We start from the raw sequence: 19584 nt of genomic DNA, 5'->3' as shown, positions 1-19584 counted from the left end.
AGAGGAAGGAGAAAGATTCGTACTGGACATTCAGCAACATCTAAGAAGAGCTACAGGATCTATATAAAAATTATCCTAAGATTGTTAACACAGGTAGACCTCGACTTATGACCACAAATGTACGTTGCTAACTGAGAAATCTGTTAAGTGGGTTTTGGCCCATTTTGTGATTTTTCTTGCCACATTGGTTAAGTGAATCCCTGCAGTTGTTAACATTAGTAACACAGTTGTTAAGTGAATCCGGTTTCCCCATTGACTCTGCTTCTCAGAAGGTCGCAAAAGATGGTTACACAATCCCAGGACACTACAACCGTCGTAAATATGAACCAGTTGTCAAGCATCCAAATGTAAATCACATGGCCATGGGGATGCTGCAACTGTCATAAATGTGAAAAAAGGTCATAAGTCCCTATTCTCACTGCCATTGTAACTTCGAACAGTCACTTAATGAACTCTGGATTACCTGTATTATACTTCAGCTCTTAAAGCATCCTCAACTTAAAAAAAAATAGTAGGATAAAACTCCCTTTGTTTGGAGTGTGGGGAGGGAGAGAGAGAGAGATCATGCTCACACATATACCGACTGACCATGTATTTACTATTTATACACTTTTGCACTTGAGGATATGTTTGATGATCCATGAAAGTTAATATCATAATTACTTGGTGAGATGGGCTTCAGACTGCCTATCCAGATTGTTTTTTGATATTTCATGCTATCCTATGAGCCCAATGGTTTCCCGTGTGAGTATTGACCAGGCCTGACTCTGTTTTCTAAACAAAATCTAGCAGCAAAATAAATTAAACTTAAATGTAGCTGGCAATCTGACCAACAAGTTCACAGGTCTTGACGAAAGTTTCAGGCTATTGTGGTCATATGTGCCTCTAAGGACACTCTACAGATAGCTCAATGAAAGTCAAGCAGGGATACTACAGTATTTCCCCAAAAATAAGACAGGGTCTTATTTTCTTTTGACCCCTGAAATAAGCGCTTGGCCTTATTTTCCTGGAGGTCCTATTATTTTTGAGGTGCAGGAGGCGGTGAGCGTTGTCACCTCATGGCTGTTGGTGTTGCAATATTTTGTGGGAGGGCTTATTTTTTGGGGAGGGCTTATTCTAACGTATGCACTCAAAAGCCCGATTGGGCTTATTATCTGGGGAGGTCTTTTTTTCAGGGAAACGGGGTCTTAAAACATGCTTACTAATTTACCTCAGCACAGTTCTAAAATAAAAGATGTCCGTGCCAGAGGATATACTAAAACAAAAACACAATTTACACAAAACCCTTTTATGTATCCTACAACTTTCCCCTCATTTGCCACTCAAATGGAACTGATGGCACATTGATGGAACACGCTGGCAACAGCGCAATAGATGAATTCTGTTTCGCACACAAGCATCTTATCTTAATTGAAAAAGATTAGCTGTAAAATAAACAAATGGCCTTTGGAAAAAAATTATTGTTTTTATAGATGTGGGGCTATGGGAATACATAGTTACACTGTTGGATGTCATCCAAACTCATATCAACATTCAGCTCCGAACAAGTTGCCCGGAATTAGCGCAACAGCGAAATAAACTAAAATTAACAAAGCACTGAAGATTTTGGCTGGATAATATCAGATATTAAAGACCCCCATCTTTGATTCAAGATGAAGAAATTCCAAACTCCCTGGATCTTTGACTTGAAGTACAATTTGGTTTTTTTTCCATTAATTAATGCACTAAACATCCAACAATATCCTTATAAAACTAGTAAGACACTATCAACCAAGGTCAACATAGGTGTACGACGTTTCTCTTTATAAGAAAAATACACAATCTGAGTTCTGTCTAAAATGGCATACAACCTGTTAGAATGAGGAGCATACTCTTCTAGACTTATCACCAAATTCTCATGTCTAATGTGATACAGGGAGAATGGTTGCTTGAATCCTTAAATCAATATGGAATATGTCCTGGTCATGCCAATACATTTCATGATACACCACTAAAAATCTAGGTGGAATTCCTAGTACAAACTAAATTGGTTATCTCTAAGATGACTAAAATGGATTCTTACTGCAATTCTAGGTGAACAGGATAGAATTCCCATAGGTAATGCATTTGCGTCAGTAACTCAACAAGCTCTACATGGCAACATATCATAAACATGTCATATAACATGCAATAAAATTATATTGACCAAACAAGACATGTCTATCCAAGAAATTCCAGCCACTAAGAGCAGGTTATTTCCTATCTTTTAACCGTATTTTAGGCAGCCAACAGCCTCCACATCATTCCACACAACACATACTGTGTACTTTTTTGTGTGTCTTTAGTCCACCAATCTCAATTTCTTTAATTATATAAATTATTTTACCCTTGTTGTTAGAAGCCAGAAGTTCTCTGATCACCATCTTTCAAATAGGGAACTATGCAAACCTGCTTATTTGTATGGCTTATACCAGAATCAAATTTGAATTAAAATGACTAGTTCAAAGTATAAGCAAATCACTACTGAAGGAGGAAAAGCTAAATAACCAACATTATTTAAGTACCAGCATGGTTTGACTTAAATACGGATATTTCTTTTTCAAATGTTCATCTTCTATTATAAATATTACATTTGGCTTTTTTTAAAAAATGCAATACACTTGTCAGCTATTGAATCTACCCGTTTTTAAGGGATTTGAAAACTGGAATCTTACATTTTATACATGTTGAAAGCAACCAGTGGTGGGTTCCGGGCGGTATAACCCAGTACGGCCGTACCTGTAGTAGCTAGGAGGAGCGGCCACCATACCGGTACGGTGGCTTGTTTCGCCCGCCCGCCCGCCTGCGTTCCACAGCTGTTTATAACACGACCGGCCAATTATGCACGCATGCACAGCGTGCGGCATCTGCAAGACCTCCACCTAGCAGCTGGGTGTCGCATGGCGGTGGTGTGCGCATGCATGTGCAGCGTGAGTTCCTGACAAGGACTCCCGACCCTGCACGCAGCATACCAGTTGCGACAGGGTCCAGAACCCATCACTGAAGGCAACCTTAATGGGTTCAATATGCAACTCTCTTTCATATGATTGTGTGATTGTGGTGTCTAGTTACCTATTTAGTTTAGTAATGAAATGTCTACAAGAAAGCTCAGGGAACATCAAGGACCCCACAGCTCAATCTTAACAGGTTCAATATGCAACTCTCCTTTATATGATTGTGGGGTCTAGTTACGTATTTGGTTTAGTAATGAAATGTCTACAAGAAACCAAGTTCAGAGAACATTAAGGACCCTACAGTTCAACCTTCTCTTTTATTGATTGTGATGGTTTTACCAACCTCCAAGAACACAAAACATTCCTTGTTTCACATACAGTTTTAATATCCAAGGGTAATTTTATCAGCCTGGCTTGAGTTGCGTTTATATTTCTCTTCCTCAAGTGTGTCAATTTCACTTCACTGTTCTCCTATACCTGATAAGCTGTGTTGTGGTCCAAACCCTGACTTCGAAATAATCAAATGTCAGACTGACTTATGAAATCATTCCTGGCTCCATGCTTCTGTGCTCAGGCAGCAAAATCACTTATTGATTTCTGATTGCAAGTCTTTGCATAATTATAGGTTTACCTCACCATGCCCTTGCAGAAACTCTTAACAATTACTGGAAGGAGAGAGAGAGAGAGGCAATTTGTATTTATGTCAGTCTGTATAGGTGTGTGTATAATTATAGCAACCAAATTCACTTAGCCTTTTAAAGGTCCACGGTTTCTTGCCTATTTACAGATAAACTCACTGAACAACCTAGCAACTGTCTGAAGTTACAATGGACATCCCACCCCCCAAAAAGAGTTTTACTACTGGATTTAGAAGTTCCGATGGTCTCTCTACCTCTGTGTGTGCGTGTGTGTGTGTCCCCGTGTCTCTCTCTTTCTCTATCTTTCCAACACACACACACTTCTTTTTTGGTGTTTGGCATACTACTTAAGTGGCCAGTTTTAAGTTTCTGGGTGTTATCATAAAAGAGGACCTGACTTGGGACGATCACATTGCAGCATTGGTTAAAAGGACCCAGCAGAGATTATACAACCTGAGACTTCTCAGGAAACAACTACTGAACAAAAAACTGCTGGTGACCTTCTACCACTGCACCATAACACTAACTTACTACACCTGTGCATGGTTTGCCAATTGCCCATTGGCAGATAGGACAGCACTCCAGAGGGTCAAAAACATTGTCCAGAGGATCATTGGTTGTCCTCTCCCCTCTTTGGAAGAACTTTATAGCTCCCACTGCCTTAAGGAAGTTCAAAACATTCTTAAGGATCCATCTCATCCTGGGCACCTCTTTCTTTTGTACTATTACCATCTGGCAGATGGTACAGGACAATAAAAACAAGGAAGATAGGTTGAAAAGCAGCTTCTATCCCAGAGCAGTAACTATGGAATTCTACTGTATAGTGCAATATTAATGCAATATCAGGGGTTTTCAATTTCAATTATATAGTATGTGAAGGGTGTGTGTTCTTGTTTTAATTTTATAGTTTTTCTTATGTATGATGTACACTGAAGATGGTGTTTAATTTCGTTGTACGAGGTGCAATGACAATAATGTCATCCTGCAGTCATGTGACCATAATTTTCAGTGGGTTTTGCTGGTTGCCCAGTTTCTGAGAAGAAAACACCCATTGGCTAAAATGACACTTAATAGCTGCAAAAAAAGATTATAAACTCAGGACAGATCACTAGTGAACTGCCTAACAACCGCAGGCACTTATGGCTTAATTGTGATTCTAAATAAAGGATGTTATCAGATACTACCTGCAGCATATAGTACTGTAAAAGTGTTTTTGGCGACTTTGGCCAGCATAATGCTGTCACTTGGATGAAGATGCTGGCGCTCCAAGTTGAACTTTTGCAATGTGTCATATTTTAGAATACAGATTTTTGGTCAATGTCACAACGTGTGGTTTACAAAAGCCACTTTCCAAAGGCTTAGTCATTCAAAAGCCAGGTATCTTGGTTCTTTTTTGCATGTATGTATGAGAGTCCATTTGGTGTGGTGTTAAAACATCAGGTTAGAAACTGGGAAACTGTGAGTTCTAGTCCTGTTTTAGGCCCTAAGCCAGTTGAACCTTGGGTTGGTCCAGTGATGGCAAGCCTATCACATTGTCTCACAGATGATATGCCATGATATTTGTAGTGACACACCAGGCTTACGGACCCTGCTATGGACAGCCTCTGGAGCCTCCAAAAATTGTATGAGAACTGGGTGTTCTAAAGACAAACACAGACTTCAACGGATAATTAGAACTGCAGAAAAAACAATTGCTACCAACCTGCCTTCTATTGAGGACCTGTATACTACACGAGTCAAAAAGAGGGCTGTGAAAGTATCTACAGACCCCTCGCATCCTGGACATAAATTGTTTCAATTTCTACCCACAAAATAATGCTATAGAGCACTGCACACCAGAACAAATAGACACAAAGGCAGTTTTCCCCCAAATGCCAACAGTCTGTTTAACAACTAATTTCCACAACACCATCAAATAATTTACTAAGACTGTATTACTATTATTCTTCTCTTTCTTCCTAGTATCTGTCTCTTCCAACTTATCACTATAACCATGCTGCTTGTATCTTTCAATTTATATTATTTTTATTTGTTTCCTAGTATGATTTAGTAACTTATTAGTAACCTTGATGACCACTAAGTGTTGTATCTTTTATTCTTGATGGATGAATGCATTTTATTCTCCTTATGTACACTGAGAGCACATGCCCCAAAGACAAATTCCTTGTGTATCCAACCACATTTGGCCAATAAAGAATTCTATTTCTATTTTATTCTATTCTATTTTTTTCTATTTAGACCCTGCAAGAGGATTCCACAAAGTTTTCTGACCTCATGCAACCTGGAGCTGGTTCAAATAGGCATTTCAAAAAAAATATTTACAATTATGTAAGTTTTAATGTATTAATGCATTAAAGTAATTTAATTTATTACTATGTCATGAATTGTTGTGTGTGTGTGTGCGCGGGGGGGGAGCGCAACATACCAATAGTATTAACTTAGGCATTTTCTGAATTTTTGACACACCACGCCCAAAAGGTTCACCATCACTAGGCCAGTCATTTTCTCTCAGCCCTAGGAAGGAGTCAATGGCAAACCACTTCTGGAAAACCTTGCCAAGAAAACTGCAGGGATTTGTCCAGGAAGTCTCTCTGAAAATCAGACACAACTGAACAAAAAACCATGTATGTACGCGTGTTTCCCTGAAAATAAGACAGGGTCTTATTTTCTTTTGACCTCCGAAATAAGCACTTGGCCTTATTTTGGGGGAGGTCTTATTATTTTTGAGGTGCAGGAGGCAGCGAGCGTGGTCACCTCATGGCTGCTGCTGTGTTGCAATATTTTCGGGGAGGGCTTATTTCCAGAGGAGGGCTTATTTTAGCCCATGTGGTCCAAAGCCTGATTGGGCTTATTATCCGGGGAGGTCTTATTTTCAGGGAAACAGGGTATTTGTTCTAGCATGCCTATTTTCCGCCATTTTCTTGAGCTGCTTTTGTAACTCTTTCTAAATTATATCGGACACCTCCTTTGAGTCCTTGGAGAAGGCAACTGGAGATCATTTGAATGGGAAAACAAATTATGGAATAGAATAGAATAGAATAGAATAGAATAACAGAATTGGAAGGGACTTTGGGGGCTTCTAGTCCAACCCCCTGCCTAGACAGGAAACCCTAGACCACTTCAGACAAATGGTAATCCAACATCTTCTTAAAAACTTCCAGTGTTGGAGCATTCACAACTTCTGGAGGCAAGTTGTTCCACTGATTAATTGTTCTATGAAAGGAATGCCTCAAGTTCAATCCCCGATATTTCCATTTGAAATACCTAGGAGAAGTCCTCAAGATTTGGTCAGGCCCACATGCCAGGAACTGCTACCCAGCAGATAAGCCATCTAGCCTGATGGTGTTTACTCAGTCCTCTGCGATTGTAAATTGATACCTTTCATATATCTCTTGCTCCTCGATTCTTTTCAGCAAGGCTTTAGCATGGCTGTTTCTGCAAGCAAAACATGCTACTGAGGGAAAAGAAATTTTGAGGCCAGGAACCAGCGTCATAGCTACATTAATACTGAACGATTCATCCTATCCCTGAGAATATCCCAGAACCGATAGATGTGTGTACTTTAAGAAGAGAAGAAATCTCTCTCTCTCTCTCTCTTCCAGAGTTCTGTTTACACAAAGGTAAATCTGATGTACCATACAGTGTCAGCCCTTGGATCAGATTGTTCAGTGTGCCTCTACTGTTTCATTTGCAGTTGACCTTGAAGGATTACATTGTGTCAAACAGACACACAAGATCTCTGCAACACTGACTTAAAAAAATGATGCATGCATTTCAACATCAATAACTCCGGGAACATCCATTTGATTTTTTCTAAAAAAACCAAAAGCCTCAATCCTGATTCCGTAAGACTAGAATGTGATAGAGTAACTAGGGCCAGATTCTCAATTTAGCCACATATTGCCTTAAGCATAGCAAGGGAACCCAGCTTTTCAGTGGTGGGTTCCAGATCCTGTCGCAACTGGTACGCTGCGCATAGGACCGGGCATCCTAGTCGGGCATGCACGCTGTGTCCGACACCCAGCTGCTCGGCAGAGGTTGCACAGGTGCCGCACACTGTGCGTGCATGCACAATTGGCCAGTCTCATTATAAACAGCTATGGAACGCGGGCAGGTGGCCCAAATGAGCCACCGTACCAGTACGGTGGCCGCTGCTTCCGGCTACTACCAGTACTGCCGTACCAAGCCGTACCGCCCGGAACCCACCACTGCAGCCTTTGCGATGTCTAAACCATAGTTTAGAACCTGGTTCCAACTGGCCTTCTGCCCGTTGAATAAACCCATTGTAGTTAATTCTAAAATCATGTCTAAGCAAATCTTTAATGTTTATGAACTTCATGGTTAACGTCACACTGAATTAAGAAAACAACTTTTTAGATCCATCAGCCCTGGCTAAAATTGCAAAATGTGTCCACTTACCCATGCTTAAGTGAACCACGCTATACTCATTTAACACCAATACACCCAACATGTATCGGTTCACATGACATACTGGACTATAAGCTAGCTATACACGTAAGGTGAGATGAGCTTGGGTAGTTTGTGGTTTAGCATTTTGTGAAAGCCCAGCCAACCTCTTAGCATGTACGAGCTATAATATGAATTTGGGGGGCATAGCATGTTGGGTAACACTGTGCATTATTAACCTAGGTTTATTGTTTACTGGGTGTGTGAATCCAGAAAATTTATTATGAGTCACTGTCACTCAGTGTAAACCAAGAAAAACAGCTCACTGAGATCTAAAGGTAGATTTCCAGCCCAGGTGATCAACAAGGATTTCAACTTCCATAATACCATAACAGTTGCAGCATCCTGCATCTCATTACTGAATTATGCAAATTTGAGGAATTTGATGTGGACATTTACTAGCTGGTTAACTCAACTGCTCATGTGTTCCTATAACAGGTGAAACCATAAACTAATCACATTAGCTTGATTTGCTACAAACCAGCCAAGCACATTTTGGCTGATGTGTATCTGGTTGCCTAAGGGTTTCTGTTACGCCATGAGAACCCAGAAAAATGATTGAGTAAATCATAGTTAAGGATGTAAACACAGCCATGATTTACCCAGTCGTAATTTAGCCATTGTGAGCTATGCTCATTACTGATTCCAAAAACAAGTTCAAGGTTCAGCATATTTTGGTAATATGTGTCTCTTCTATTCCAAGGGTCCTAGGAATCTAGTATTAAAATAGTTTCCCAAATGGGTCCGCTACTAAGACAATGAAATGAATGCTATGGCAGGAGATCAAACCAGAGTGTAGCAATACTTAAGGCCCAATTCCAGTTAGAAGGAGGAGCTGTTCCTGCACTGAGTCCTCCCAAAGGCTTCTGCAGAAGCCAAAAATCTATGCTAAATAAGACGCTCTGGGAAAACGTAGCATTACATCAATTCTCTCCACTCCACAATAACTTGTGTGTAGCATGTCATGTGGCTGCAATAGACAGGAAATCTCCCCCTAGCCCTTCTTTCAGGAGAAGTGCAAAGGGGAGCACATTCATGCAATTTCATTTCACCCTATGGTCAAAATGGACACTTATCGGCAATCTTGAAGGCTGACCCTGAAGCAGATGCAAACTCTAGTTGTGCACCCAAGTCTACAAAGCATTGCAGAGTGTGGCCGGGCAATGGTCTCTCTTCGCATTTAGCAGCGGCCACATATAAAGACCACCCAATTCATCCTTGCAGAAACCCCTGATCTTTTCTACTTACTACAAGAGCTATGCATTGTCTTTCTTATAAGGAGGCTGAAAAGATAAAAGGTCCAAGAAAAGAGGGGGAGGGGAGGACTAAAGGAAGGCGGCTCCAAAGCCAGGGAAACGTTTTAAGGATGAGAAAAGTGGCAACCTATCAAATGCACACTAACCAATACACACACACACACAATCTGCCTAGAAACATTCCCATGCTTTCCTCTCTAACTATAGGAGCAGCATTGCTGATTCTACAGTGGAAGGCAGCCAAAAAATAAATAAAAATAAAATCGGGGGGGGGAGGAGAGGGGGGAAAAAACACTTGATGTGCAAGTGTGAAATTAACAGCTTTCCAAATGTGCAAAAGGTGATCTCCAAAACAGCTCTCCCCTCAACCAACCTTCCACCCCTTTTTTTTTCTTTCTTTCCTCCCTTCCACTTGCAGCCGAGAGATGCACCATGAAAAAGGGACAGCAAAAGGCAGATGTTTCTTCCCTTTCCCAACCCCCCCCCACCCCTCCTCTTCCCGGGGGGAGGGGGGGTCGCCCGGGTTTCATGCTCAGCAAAACATCAACGACCACCTACATTCCTCCACGTCCCGCAAAAGGGGTGTGTGTGTGTGTGAAATAATCTAGATTGTGTCCCCCGACACCCCCCTTTTTCTTTGCAACCAGCTCCCCCTTTTTGCAAACTTAAGGCGATGCTCGAATCCTAAAACGGGGAAACGGGGGTGGGCAGGAAGGAAACGGGCAGGGGGCAGAGAGGGAAGAATGGGGGGAAAAAAGGGGGGGATGTTCGGGTGGGTTTTAATCTCCCCCTCCCCACCTCACCCCGGCTCTCTCCCTCTGTAGCCCCGTTCCCCCCCCCCCTTACCCTCAAGGCGGACAGATCGATCTCGTCCAAGCTCCGAGCCGGAGAATCGCTCGCCATGTTTACGACGGGGGCTCCCTCCGCGCCCGCGGAGATGGAAGGAGCGCAAGACCAAGGTGAATGCCGACGGGCAGCCTCGCCAAACCAAGCCAAGTCTCTCGAAGCCCGGGAGGAAGGCGTCCTCAGGGCGCTTCTCTCCTCATGCGCTGCGGACCGACGGAGGGGAGAGACCCCTCCGTACACTCCCTTCTTCCTCCTCCTCCTCCTTCCCCGGGAAAGGACGAAGGGGAAAGTCGGCGAGCGCAGCAGAGACCTCTCCAAACGAGGCGCGATGCCCAGATCTCGTGCGCCTCAGCCCGGTGTCCGAAAAGGAGGCGCGAGTCGGCGTCGGCGGCCGATTCCCTCAGGGGCGCGAGTGCCTCGGCGGAGGCATGCCCGGCTCTCGCTCTCTCTCCTTTCTCTTCCCCCGGGGCGAACGGCTGGCTATAGGCTCGCCCGCCGGCGGCTTTCGGAGGCGGCGCGGCGCGTCACCTCGTCCACTTGCTCCGGAGAGAAGAGCCTTTCACCGTCACGGCGGCTTCCTGGGAGGAGAAAGAGCCGCTTCAAGGGGCGGCGCCTGAGCGCGCGTTGGAGAAGCCGGGAGGCCGCGGCGGCGATCGGCGGAATCGCGGTCCGTGTGCTTGCCGCTAAATTCGGTTCCCGGCGGCGGGGGATGGGGGGGATGGATGGGCGGCGCGCTTTCCCTTTCAACGCCTGGGGAAATCAGGCGGGTTTGGAAGAGGAGCGCCGAGGAAAGGAGGAAGGGCATAAAAAACGGGGAGGTAGCGCCGGCCGATCTCTCTGCTCTGCCGCTTCTGGGTGTAGCTCCCCAGTTCTTGGTTGGATCTAGCCGGCTGAGAAAAAATCCTTGCCCCCAAAACGCAGCCCGATCCTCTCTAGACACCCGGATCGCGGCGGAAAGAAGAATCCGAGTTGCAAGGTCTGCGTTAAAAAATAATAATAATAAATCTGGATTTAGAATTCGAAGCGCGGAGAGCAGCCGAGGAAAAGGGGCACTTTGCGCGGATGCGCAACTTCTGCTCAAACCTTTGCGGCCTCTCCGATCGCCGTAGGGTGGCAAGCCCGGCGAGTTTCCTTCAGGGTATGGCCTTATTTCGACCCCGCTCCAATGCCGGGTAATTGCTTGGACTTGTGAGTTTGAACCGGAGATGGAGCACAGACAAGTCAACAGTCATGAATTCCAAGATGAGAACAAGACCTTTGAATCAGCCTTAGGAGTCTCAATCCCCCCCCCCTTTTCTAATGTGCCCAATCGCACTCTGACTTCGCCTATTTGAATAAGAAATGGACCACGCCTTATTTTCGACTTTTTTTTTAAAGTGCTCCCTTTTGGTCGTTTTCTTTTGCTCTGCCAAACTATGAATTCAAAAAATGAGAAGGAAAAAAAACAAGCTTCCCCGGGTGACAGTTGTTTCAAATCCACCGTTAAAATTCTTGCTGGTTGGGTTGGGGTAGGAGATGGCTTTCTTTTGGCCTTAACTAAGCTGTTAAAAAAATATCAAGGAAAGCTAGCCAGGCATATAAGAAATATACAGGTTCTGGCATTCCCAACACTTTGCAGCAAGTGTATTTACATTCTTCCAAAAGGAAAAAGCCAGGAACTGTTCTGGAAAACCCATCCAATTAACCTAGTCTTATGGTGGTCTGCTGGAAAGGAAGTGATATTGTTTATAGTGGGAGTCAGACTTTTTCCATAGGTTTTCTTGGGCTATGAGTTCCTAAAACACCTGCTTTGTAGGTGCATATGTGCACACAAGCTATAGGCTTCATAGAGAGCACAGATACTGTACCTAGCAAAGTCTCTTGGAAGAGATGGTCTCCAAGGATTAAACCCATAAAATGTGCATGGATTACAGCCTAAAGCAGTATGGCTGAACTTGAATGGAAAGTGTGTGTCCCCATTTCTCTGTGTTCATACAACATATCCCACGGTTAACCCACATTTACTAATCATACTTTTTTTTATTTGTCAACATGTAAAGGATAGACATGGACATTATCACATGTTATTGGTACAAATAGATGGATATAAATAATTATAACACGGCCATGAACACATAAAATGAGTACATATCCTTAAGCCAGGTGTAAAGCTTAAGGAAAGACTAAATGAAGAAGACACAGGAATTAGAAATTAGCAATGTATAGATAGAGATGAACAAACACGTATAAATGGAAATGTACATAATGAAGGATTGTAAATTAAGGAATGTATATAATAGTATCATATGTATAGACAAAGGGAAACTGAAATAAGGGGGCGGGGGAGAAGGGTATTTACAATGGATGTATACCAAGGTGGAAATGTTGTACAGAAGGAAATTGAAAAGAGATTTTTTGTCTTTTTTTAAAAAACAATGTTTAATAAAATTATTTTTTAAAAAAATGAATACATATCAATGGGGATAGTAGGACAGGGACTATAGGCCTGCTGGTGCACTTATGAATGCCCCCTTAGGGAACTCTTAGGAAATGTGTGAGGTCCACGGTGGACAGTTTAAGGCTAAAGATATGGGGGTTTGAGGAACTAACAATGGAATCAGGTAGTGCATTCCAGGCATTGACCACTCTGTTGCTGAGTCATATTTTCTGCAATCGGGTTTGGAGTGGTTTACCTTGAGTTTGTATCTATTGTTTGCCCGTGTATTATTGCAGTTGAAGTTGAAGTAGTCGTTTACAGGTAGGACGCTATAGCAGATAATTTTGTGTACTATGCTTAGGTCAGAACGTAGGCGGCGTAGTTCGAGGTTGTCCAGGCCTAATATTTCAAGCCTGGTGGCTAGCTGTGTGTGACACACTGAATTACATGGACTGGATTCATATAATGCATGTGGCTAACATGCAAATGCTTTGTGATGCTTAGTGTGTCAGGCAAACACAGCTGTTCAGTGCAGCAGGACATATTTTTGAATAAAGTGCATTAATTTAGTTTTTCAATATTGCTGAATTGGCCAAGCTGGTCTGGAGTCCTAACATTTATAATTCCATGTCAGAGGAAACATAAGGCCATAGGTGTCTAGGTGATTTCATGTTCCATTGTAACATCCTTGTGCAAATGACAGAAAGGCGGTGTTATTTTTTTAACGTATTTATTTGTATCCCGCCTTTATTGTTTTACACCAACTGGCAAACATATCCAACACTCTTTCATCTTCCTATTTTCCCCACAACAATCACCTTGTGAAGCCAGAAGGACTGAGAGACACAACAAAATCAAATATATGTGATGTCATGCTTTGTGCCAGATTCCTAGAAACTAGATAACCATAACAATGCTAGAGGTATGTTGTTGTGAGTTGCAAAGTTGTGTCCAACCCCTCATGACCCCATGAACGATGTTCCTCCAGGCCTTCCTGTCCTCTACCATCCTCTGGAGTTTAAGCTCATGCCAACTGCTTCGGTGACTCCATCCAGCCACCTCATTCTTTGTCGTCCCCTTCTTCTTTTGCCCTTGATCTTTCCCAGCATTAGGCTCTTCTCCAGTGAGTCCTTCCTTCTCATTAGGTGGTCAAAGTACTTGGGTTTCATCTTCATGATCTGACCTTCTAAACAGCAATCAGAGCAGTTGATCTCCTTTAGGACTGACCAGTTGGATCGCCTTGCAGTCCAAGGGACTCAGTTATGCTAGAGGCATAAGTGAGCAAATTGCATCTTGGCTTACCATGTTCTATAACCCCCAGTTTATAAACCAAGGTATCCAGCACAGCATGTGATTCTTGCTTAATGTTATAAATCACGATCAAACAAACCATGACTTAACATGCGTACATGTAGTCCTTGACTTACAACCCTTTGACTTACAAAGTTTACTGAAAAAAGCTATTTATGACTATTTTTCCCACTTCACAACTATTGCAACATCCTCATGGACTTGTGATCAAAATTCAGTGTCCTGAGGTCATGTGATCATCTTTTGTGACCCGATGAACAAAATTTATGGTGAAGCCAGATTCCCTTAACAACCATGTTGCTAACTTAACAATCGGAGCAATTCTCTTAAGAACTGTGGCAAAAAAGTTCATAAAATGGGGGAAAGGTCATTAATAACAATTTTGAGCTCAATTTTGGTTCTAAGTCGAGGACTACCTGTACCCAATCATAATACAAGTTTTCTAAATTTTGCTGAGGAATTATACTGGAACTCCCAATATTTTGACCGGGACTGCTGGGAAATATAGTTCAATTACAGTTGTTTTCCTCTCTTGCTTTATCTAGTTATCTTCAGCATGGGAGTCCATTATGTTTTACAACACCTACAATAACAAGTCACAATTCTGAGAAGTTTGCCCTTTCATCTGAAAAATAGCCAATAGGGGAAAAACCCACTTCCTATTTCTCACCCTTGGCAACTCTTAAGGCATGTGGGCTTCAATTCACATGTGGAGATGCAAACATTTGGATTGAGAAATACTTCTCCTTTGCCTATAGACATGGAAGTAAACAAACAATGCACTGGAACTTGATCTGGAGCAAGGGCTAGTCCTTCTGTGTAGCATTGATGATATTACCTAGTTGGGTGTGAAACATCTGCAAGAAAACAACCAACCCCAGAGAGAATCAAGGACCCCACAGTTCAACCCTGAATTACAAATATAATGTATAATTAATACAAATGGTATTAATGCTATTGACAAAGTAGAGTTGTATTCCTGGTATTGCAAGTTAGAGGTTCATTGCTGGCAGGGCTGGGCTTCAAAAATTGCAGCAACGGGTTTACTGCCCCGTTGCTGGGTGGGTGTGGCCATGGTGGGTGTGGCATAGTTGGCCTCATGCACCACGGGCAGGGGAGCATTTTTCATACTCCCCAGGCTCCGGAGGCTTTCTTCAAGCCTCTGGGAGGACAAAAACTGCTTCCCCCATGTTCCGGAGACTGGAAACAGGCCTGTGTCAGGTTTCCTAAAAATGCCCTAATTGATTCATGAGTATCTTGCCAAGTTTCAATACAAAACTAGTCATTTATTAGGAGCACCATAGGCAAGATCTTTTCGCAGTCAGATCTAATCTTTGAGTTATAGCTGAAGTTTACCTCTGTTCTTTCCCTCCCCTCAGTCTGTGTCATAAATCACATTCCCCAATGAGGTGCACCCCTCCCAAGCCTGCTGCAGTAAATTGAGATGTGACCTTGGGTGTAAGTATGCATGGAATGCGCTTTCCCCTTTTTTTCTCACTATGGCAACCTTAGGAGTTGACAGCCCGTTTCTGGACTTCCGGAACTTCTGGTAGGCCCATTTTCACTCCTCCCAAGCCTCCACTTGAGCCCTGCACTTACCATGATGAACAGAGACTCCAGGGATGGGTGGGGTGGGGTGGGCATAGCCAGCCAGGAGTGGCATTTGGGGGTTCACCAAACTGGGCAGAATCCTAGCTAGAGGATCACCCGAATCTGTGCGAACTGTACTGTGCGAACTATACTGCATTCAGTTCTGGTCGCCACGATGTAAAAAAGATGTGGAGACTCTAGAAAGAGTGCAGAGAAGAGCAACAAAGATGATTAGGGGACTGGAGACTAAAACATATGAAGAACGGTTGCAGGAACTGGGTATATTTAGCTTAAGAGAAAGAAGGACTAGGGGAGACATGATAGCATTGTTCCAATATCTCAGGGGTTGCCACAAAGAAGAGGGAGTCAAACTATTCTCCAAGGCACCTGAGGGTAGAACAAGAAGCAATGGGTGGAAACTAATCAAGGAGAGAAGCAACTTAGAATGGAGGAGAAACTTCCTGACAGTTAGAACAATTAATCAGTGGAACAGCTTGCCTCCAGAAGTTGTGAATGCCCCAACACTGGAAGTCTTTCAGAAGATGTTGGATAGCCATTTGCCTGAAATGGTATAGGGTTTCAGGGGGTTGGACTAGAAGACCTCCAAGGTCCCTTCCAACTCTACTATTGTATTGTATTGTATTGTATTGTATTGTATTGTATTGTATTGTATTGAACCCCGAGCAACCCACCCCTGGTTGCTGGGCTTCATGAACATCAGCTTATGCTTCACAGGGGAACAACCACAGCAATCCTTAGTCAATTCTGTCTGATTTCAGAAAGTGGAACAGGGCAAGACCTGATCAATATTTGTATGGGGGACCACCAGGAAATCCTAGGGTTGCAAGGTAGAGTGGGAAGTCAAAACAAAAAACCCCAAAAGTAGGCAGTGGCCACCCTCTTCTGTGTTATTGTCAAGAAAACAACACACCAATTAGTCTGGTCCAGCTTAAACTACCTTACATTTTCATGTACAGGTAGTCCTCGACCACAATCAAGTCCAACAATCATGTTGCTGAGTGAGAAATTTGTTAAGTGAGTTTTGCCTCAGTTTATGTCTTTTCTTGCCACATTGGTGAAGGGAGTCGCTGCCGTTGTTAAATTGGCATCACCGTTGTTAAGCGAATCTGGCTTCCCCCTTGACTTTGCATGTCAGAAGGATGCCAAACATGGCCACATGACCCTGTGGACATTGCAACCGTCATAAATACGAACCAGTTGTCAAGCGTCCCAATTTAAATCACATAACAATAGAAATGAATAGAAATAGAATTCTTTCTTGGCCAAATGTGATTGGACACACAAGAAATTTGTCTTTGGTGCACATGCTCTCAGTATACATAAGGCAGGGGTGTCCAAACTTGGCAACTTTAAGCAGAGCTGGCTGGGGAATTCTGGGAGTTGAAATCCACAAGTCTTAAAGTTGCCAAGTTTGGACACCCCTGACATAAAGAGAATAAAATACATTCATCAAGAATAAAAAAGATACAACACTTAGTGATAGTCAAGGTTACTAACAAGCTATCAAATCGTACTAGGAAACAAATAAAACAATACAAATTGAAAGATACAAGCAACATGGTTAATAGTCATAAGTGGGGAAACCATGGGGATGCTACAGCAGTCATAAGTGTAAAAATTGTCATAAGTCATGAGAATTCAAGTGCTGTTGTAACTTGGTCACTAAACAAAGTGTTGTAAGTTGAGGACTATTTGTCTGCACCACAAGCTACAGCTTCAGAAAGTTCACTTTCCACCTAAATTGAGACATTAAAATTCATTTCCCAGGAGTTTAGGTTGAGCATGACTGAAGTTTCACAGACACACTGGTTTTCAGTAGGGGAAAGATGGACCACAGAATAGAAGAATAGAATAGAAGTCCCTTCCTTCTGTTCTTTCTTTCTTTCTTTCTTTCTTTCTTTCCTTATCTCCCTCCCTTTCTCTCTTGACCATTGCACTGTCTGCTTTTGTTTTATGAGGCAGCCTCTTGCAAGCGCTGGATCTGAATCAATGCCTTATTATGGTCATTAGTGCTGAGTACTGAAGCACTTAGAGAAGCAACCTGCTTCAGCCAGAGGAGGTAGCAAAAGCAGAGGAGATCCAGGGTGAGGAAAACGTCTCTAGCAATACATTCACAGCAGCAACTTATAGAAATGATGCATTTTGCAAAAACAGCAAGGGGGCAGGATAAGTGCCTGCAGATACAGTAAGTGGCTGATAATTATTTCATTGCAAACCAGAACAGTGTGGTTGATGTTATTTTTATAAACCAGTCCTGTTTCTTAGCCTTTGTTTAGCCAGCGGGTGATGACTTATAGCAGAACTGAGGAGGAAAATGTGGACAGCTTGATTTCTAAGCCATCACACTCGCCTTAACAGTGTTTGTTTGGATTTGAATAAGCATAGTGTTATACCATACCTTATACATAGATGTTTGAATCTGTCTACATGCAGTATGTTCAATAAATCATGGTTTGTTATTTCTTTTTTAAAAATCCATGGTTAAGCAAACCATGGGTTAGTGTGATGCAGAATTTTTGACATATTCTTAATACCTTCCCTGGCTTCTTACAAAAATACAGTACTTATATATTTAGGATTTATAGGTAAAGGTTCCCCTTGCACATATGTGCTAGTTGTTCCCAACTCTAGGGGGCAGTGCTCATCTCTGTTTCAAAACCAAAGAGCCAGCGCCGCCTGAAGACGTCTCCATGGTAATGTGGCCGGTATGACTAAACACCGAAGGTGCACTGAACACTGTTACCTTCCCAAAGGTGGTCCTTATTTTTCTACTTGCATTTTTACACGTTTTTGAACTGCTAGGTTGGCAGAAGCTGGGACAAGTAATGGGAGCTCACTCCGTTACGCGGCACTAGGGATCTAAACTGCTGAACTGCCGACCTTTCTGATCGACAAGCTCAGCATCTCAGCCACTGAGCCACTGAGTTTAGGATTTATAGAAAATATAAGAACTGGAGTCAGGTGACATCACATGAGTAAACAAACAAGGTTTCAAACAAATATTCTTCCTGTAGCAACTTTCAAAGTGTCTTCGCTTTTAATAGTCCTTGTGGAGCCACAGTGTATAATAATACAGTTTAATGAAGTCTCTATTTCTTGGATTTTATAGGATTGTTGGCCATTTTCCACAAGACAAAATATCCTGAGATTAAACACTTCATAGAGATTTTCTTTGTAAGCTGCTGCCTTCGTAAATTTATAATTTCTTTCCCACAGTTTATCCCATTTTTCTAACTCTATATTGTGGCCAAAATTTCTTCCTATAAAATGTTTTATAGATGGCATTTGCCTCCAGCGAGATTGTCCAAAATGTACCCAAATTTATTCCCTAATTGTTGGAGATGCAGTCACAAGCCTGGAACATTTTATCACATGTGGTGGACGTGCCCCATCATAAGGAAGTACTGGTGCAAAATTTGAAAGTGTTTAGAAGAAATTACTGAGCGAAAAATAGAACTCAAACCAGAAGCATTCTTATTAGGACTACTGGATCAAAAAATGGACAATTTCAATACATAATCATACATATACTCACGGCAGCCAGGATTGCCTTCGTACAAAATTGGAAAAAAATTAATACACCCTCAGATAAAACTACAATCAGGAAAATACTTGAGTGTGCAGAAATGGACAAAATGACAATAGAACTAAAAGAAAGAGAAGAATCGGACTTCTATAATGTATGGAATAAAATATACAAGTGGCTAGAAATCAGAAGCCAAAACAGGAAATAGAGAATACAAATAGATGGAGATACAAATAATGAATATTACTATAAGTGTTTATATTATGCTTGTTACATCATAGGACAAGGCTATAGTAATAGGAAGGCAATGCAGAAGGGAAAATTATATAAGCTAAGCAGGAAAGCCGATATTGAAAGCTGTAAAATTACTCTATATTGTTATGTATGTTCCGTGTTTTGTTTTGTTTTGTTGTGTTTTTTTCCTTGTGTCTTTTTTACTGTTTTTAAAGATTAAAACATTCAATAAAAATTTTTTAAAAAATAAACACTTCGTAGACTCATGACCACAATTGAGCCCAATATTTCTGTTGCTAAGCAAGAC

General features: G+C 42.1%; 1 protein-coding gene across 5 annotated transcripts in view; it reads right to left on the bottom strand.

The window, feature by feature from the left end:
* The window catches only part of TNIK (TRAF2 and NCK interacting kinase), a 381221-nt gene extending 370466 nt beyond the window's left edge, over positions 1-10755 (bottom strand). For 3 of the 5 annotated variants that reach the window (XM_081954747.1, XM_081954750.1, XM_081954751.1), the window contains exon 1: positions 10180-10754. In XM_081954747.1, the coding sequence (XP_081810873.1) occupies positions 10180-10236 (57 nt within the window). In that variant the 5' untranslated portion in view covers positions 10237-10754. Of the gene's footprint in view, positions 1-10179 lie in introns of all 5 variants that reach the window. The other 2 variants (XM_081954743.1, XM_081954744.1) reach the window with 1 other exon arrangement.
* Between the last annotated feature and the right edge of the window lie 8829 nt (positions 10756-19584).

This window comes from Natrix helvetica (genome assembly GCF_964273705.1).
Source record: "Natrix helvetica genome assembly, chromosome: 5".
In the NCBI taxonomy this organism is placed as follows: domain Eukaryota; kingdom Metazoa; phylum Chordata; class Lepidosauria; order Squamata; family Natricidae; genus Natrix; species Natrix helvetica.
Note: the sequence above shows the minus strand (reverse complement) of the source record. Positions and strands in the feature narration are given on the sequence as shown.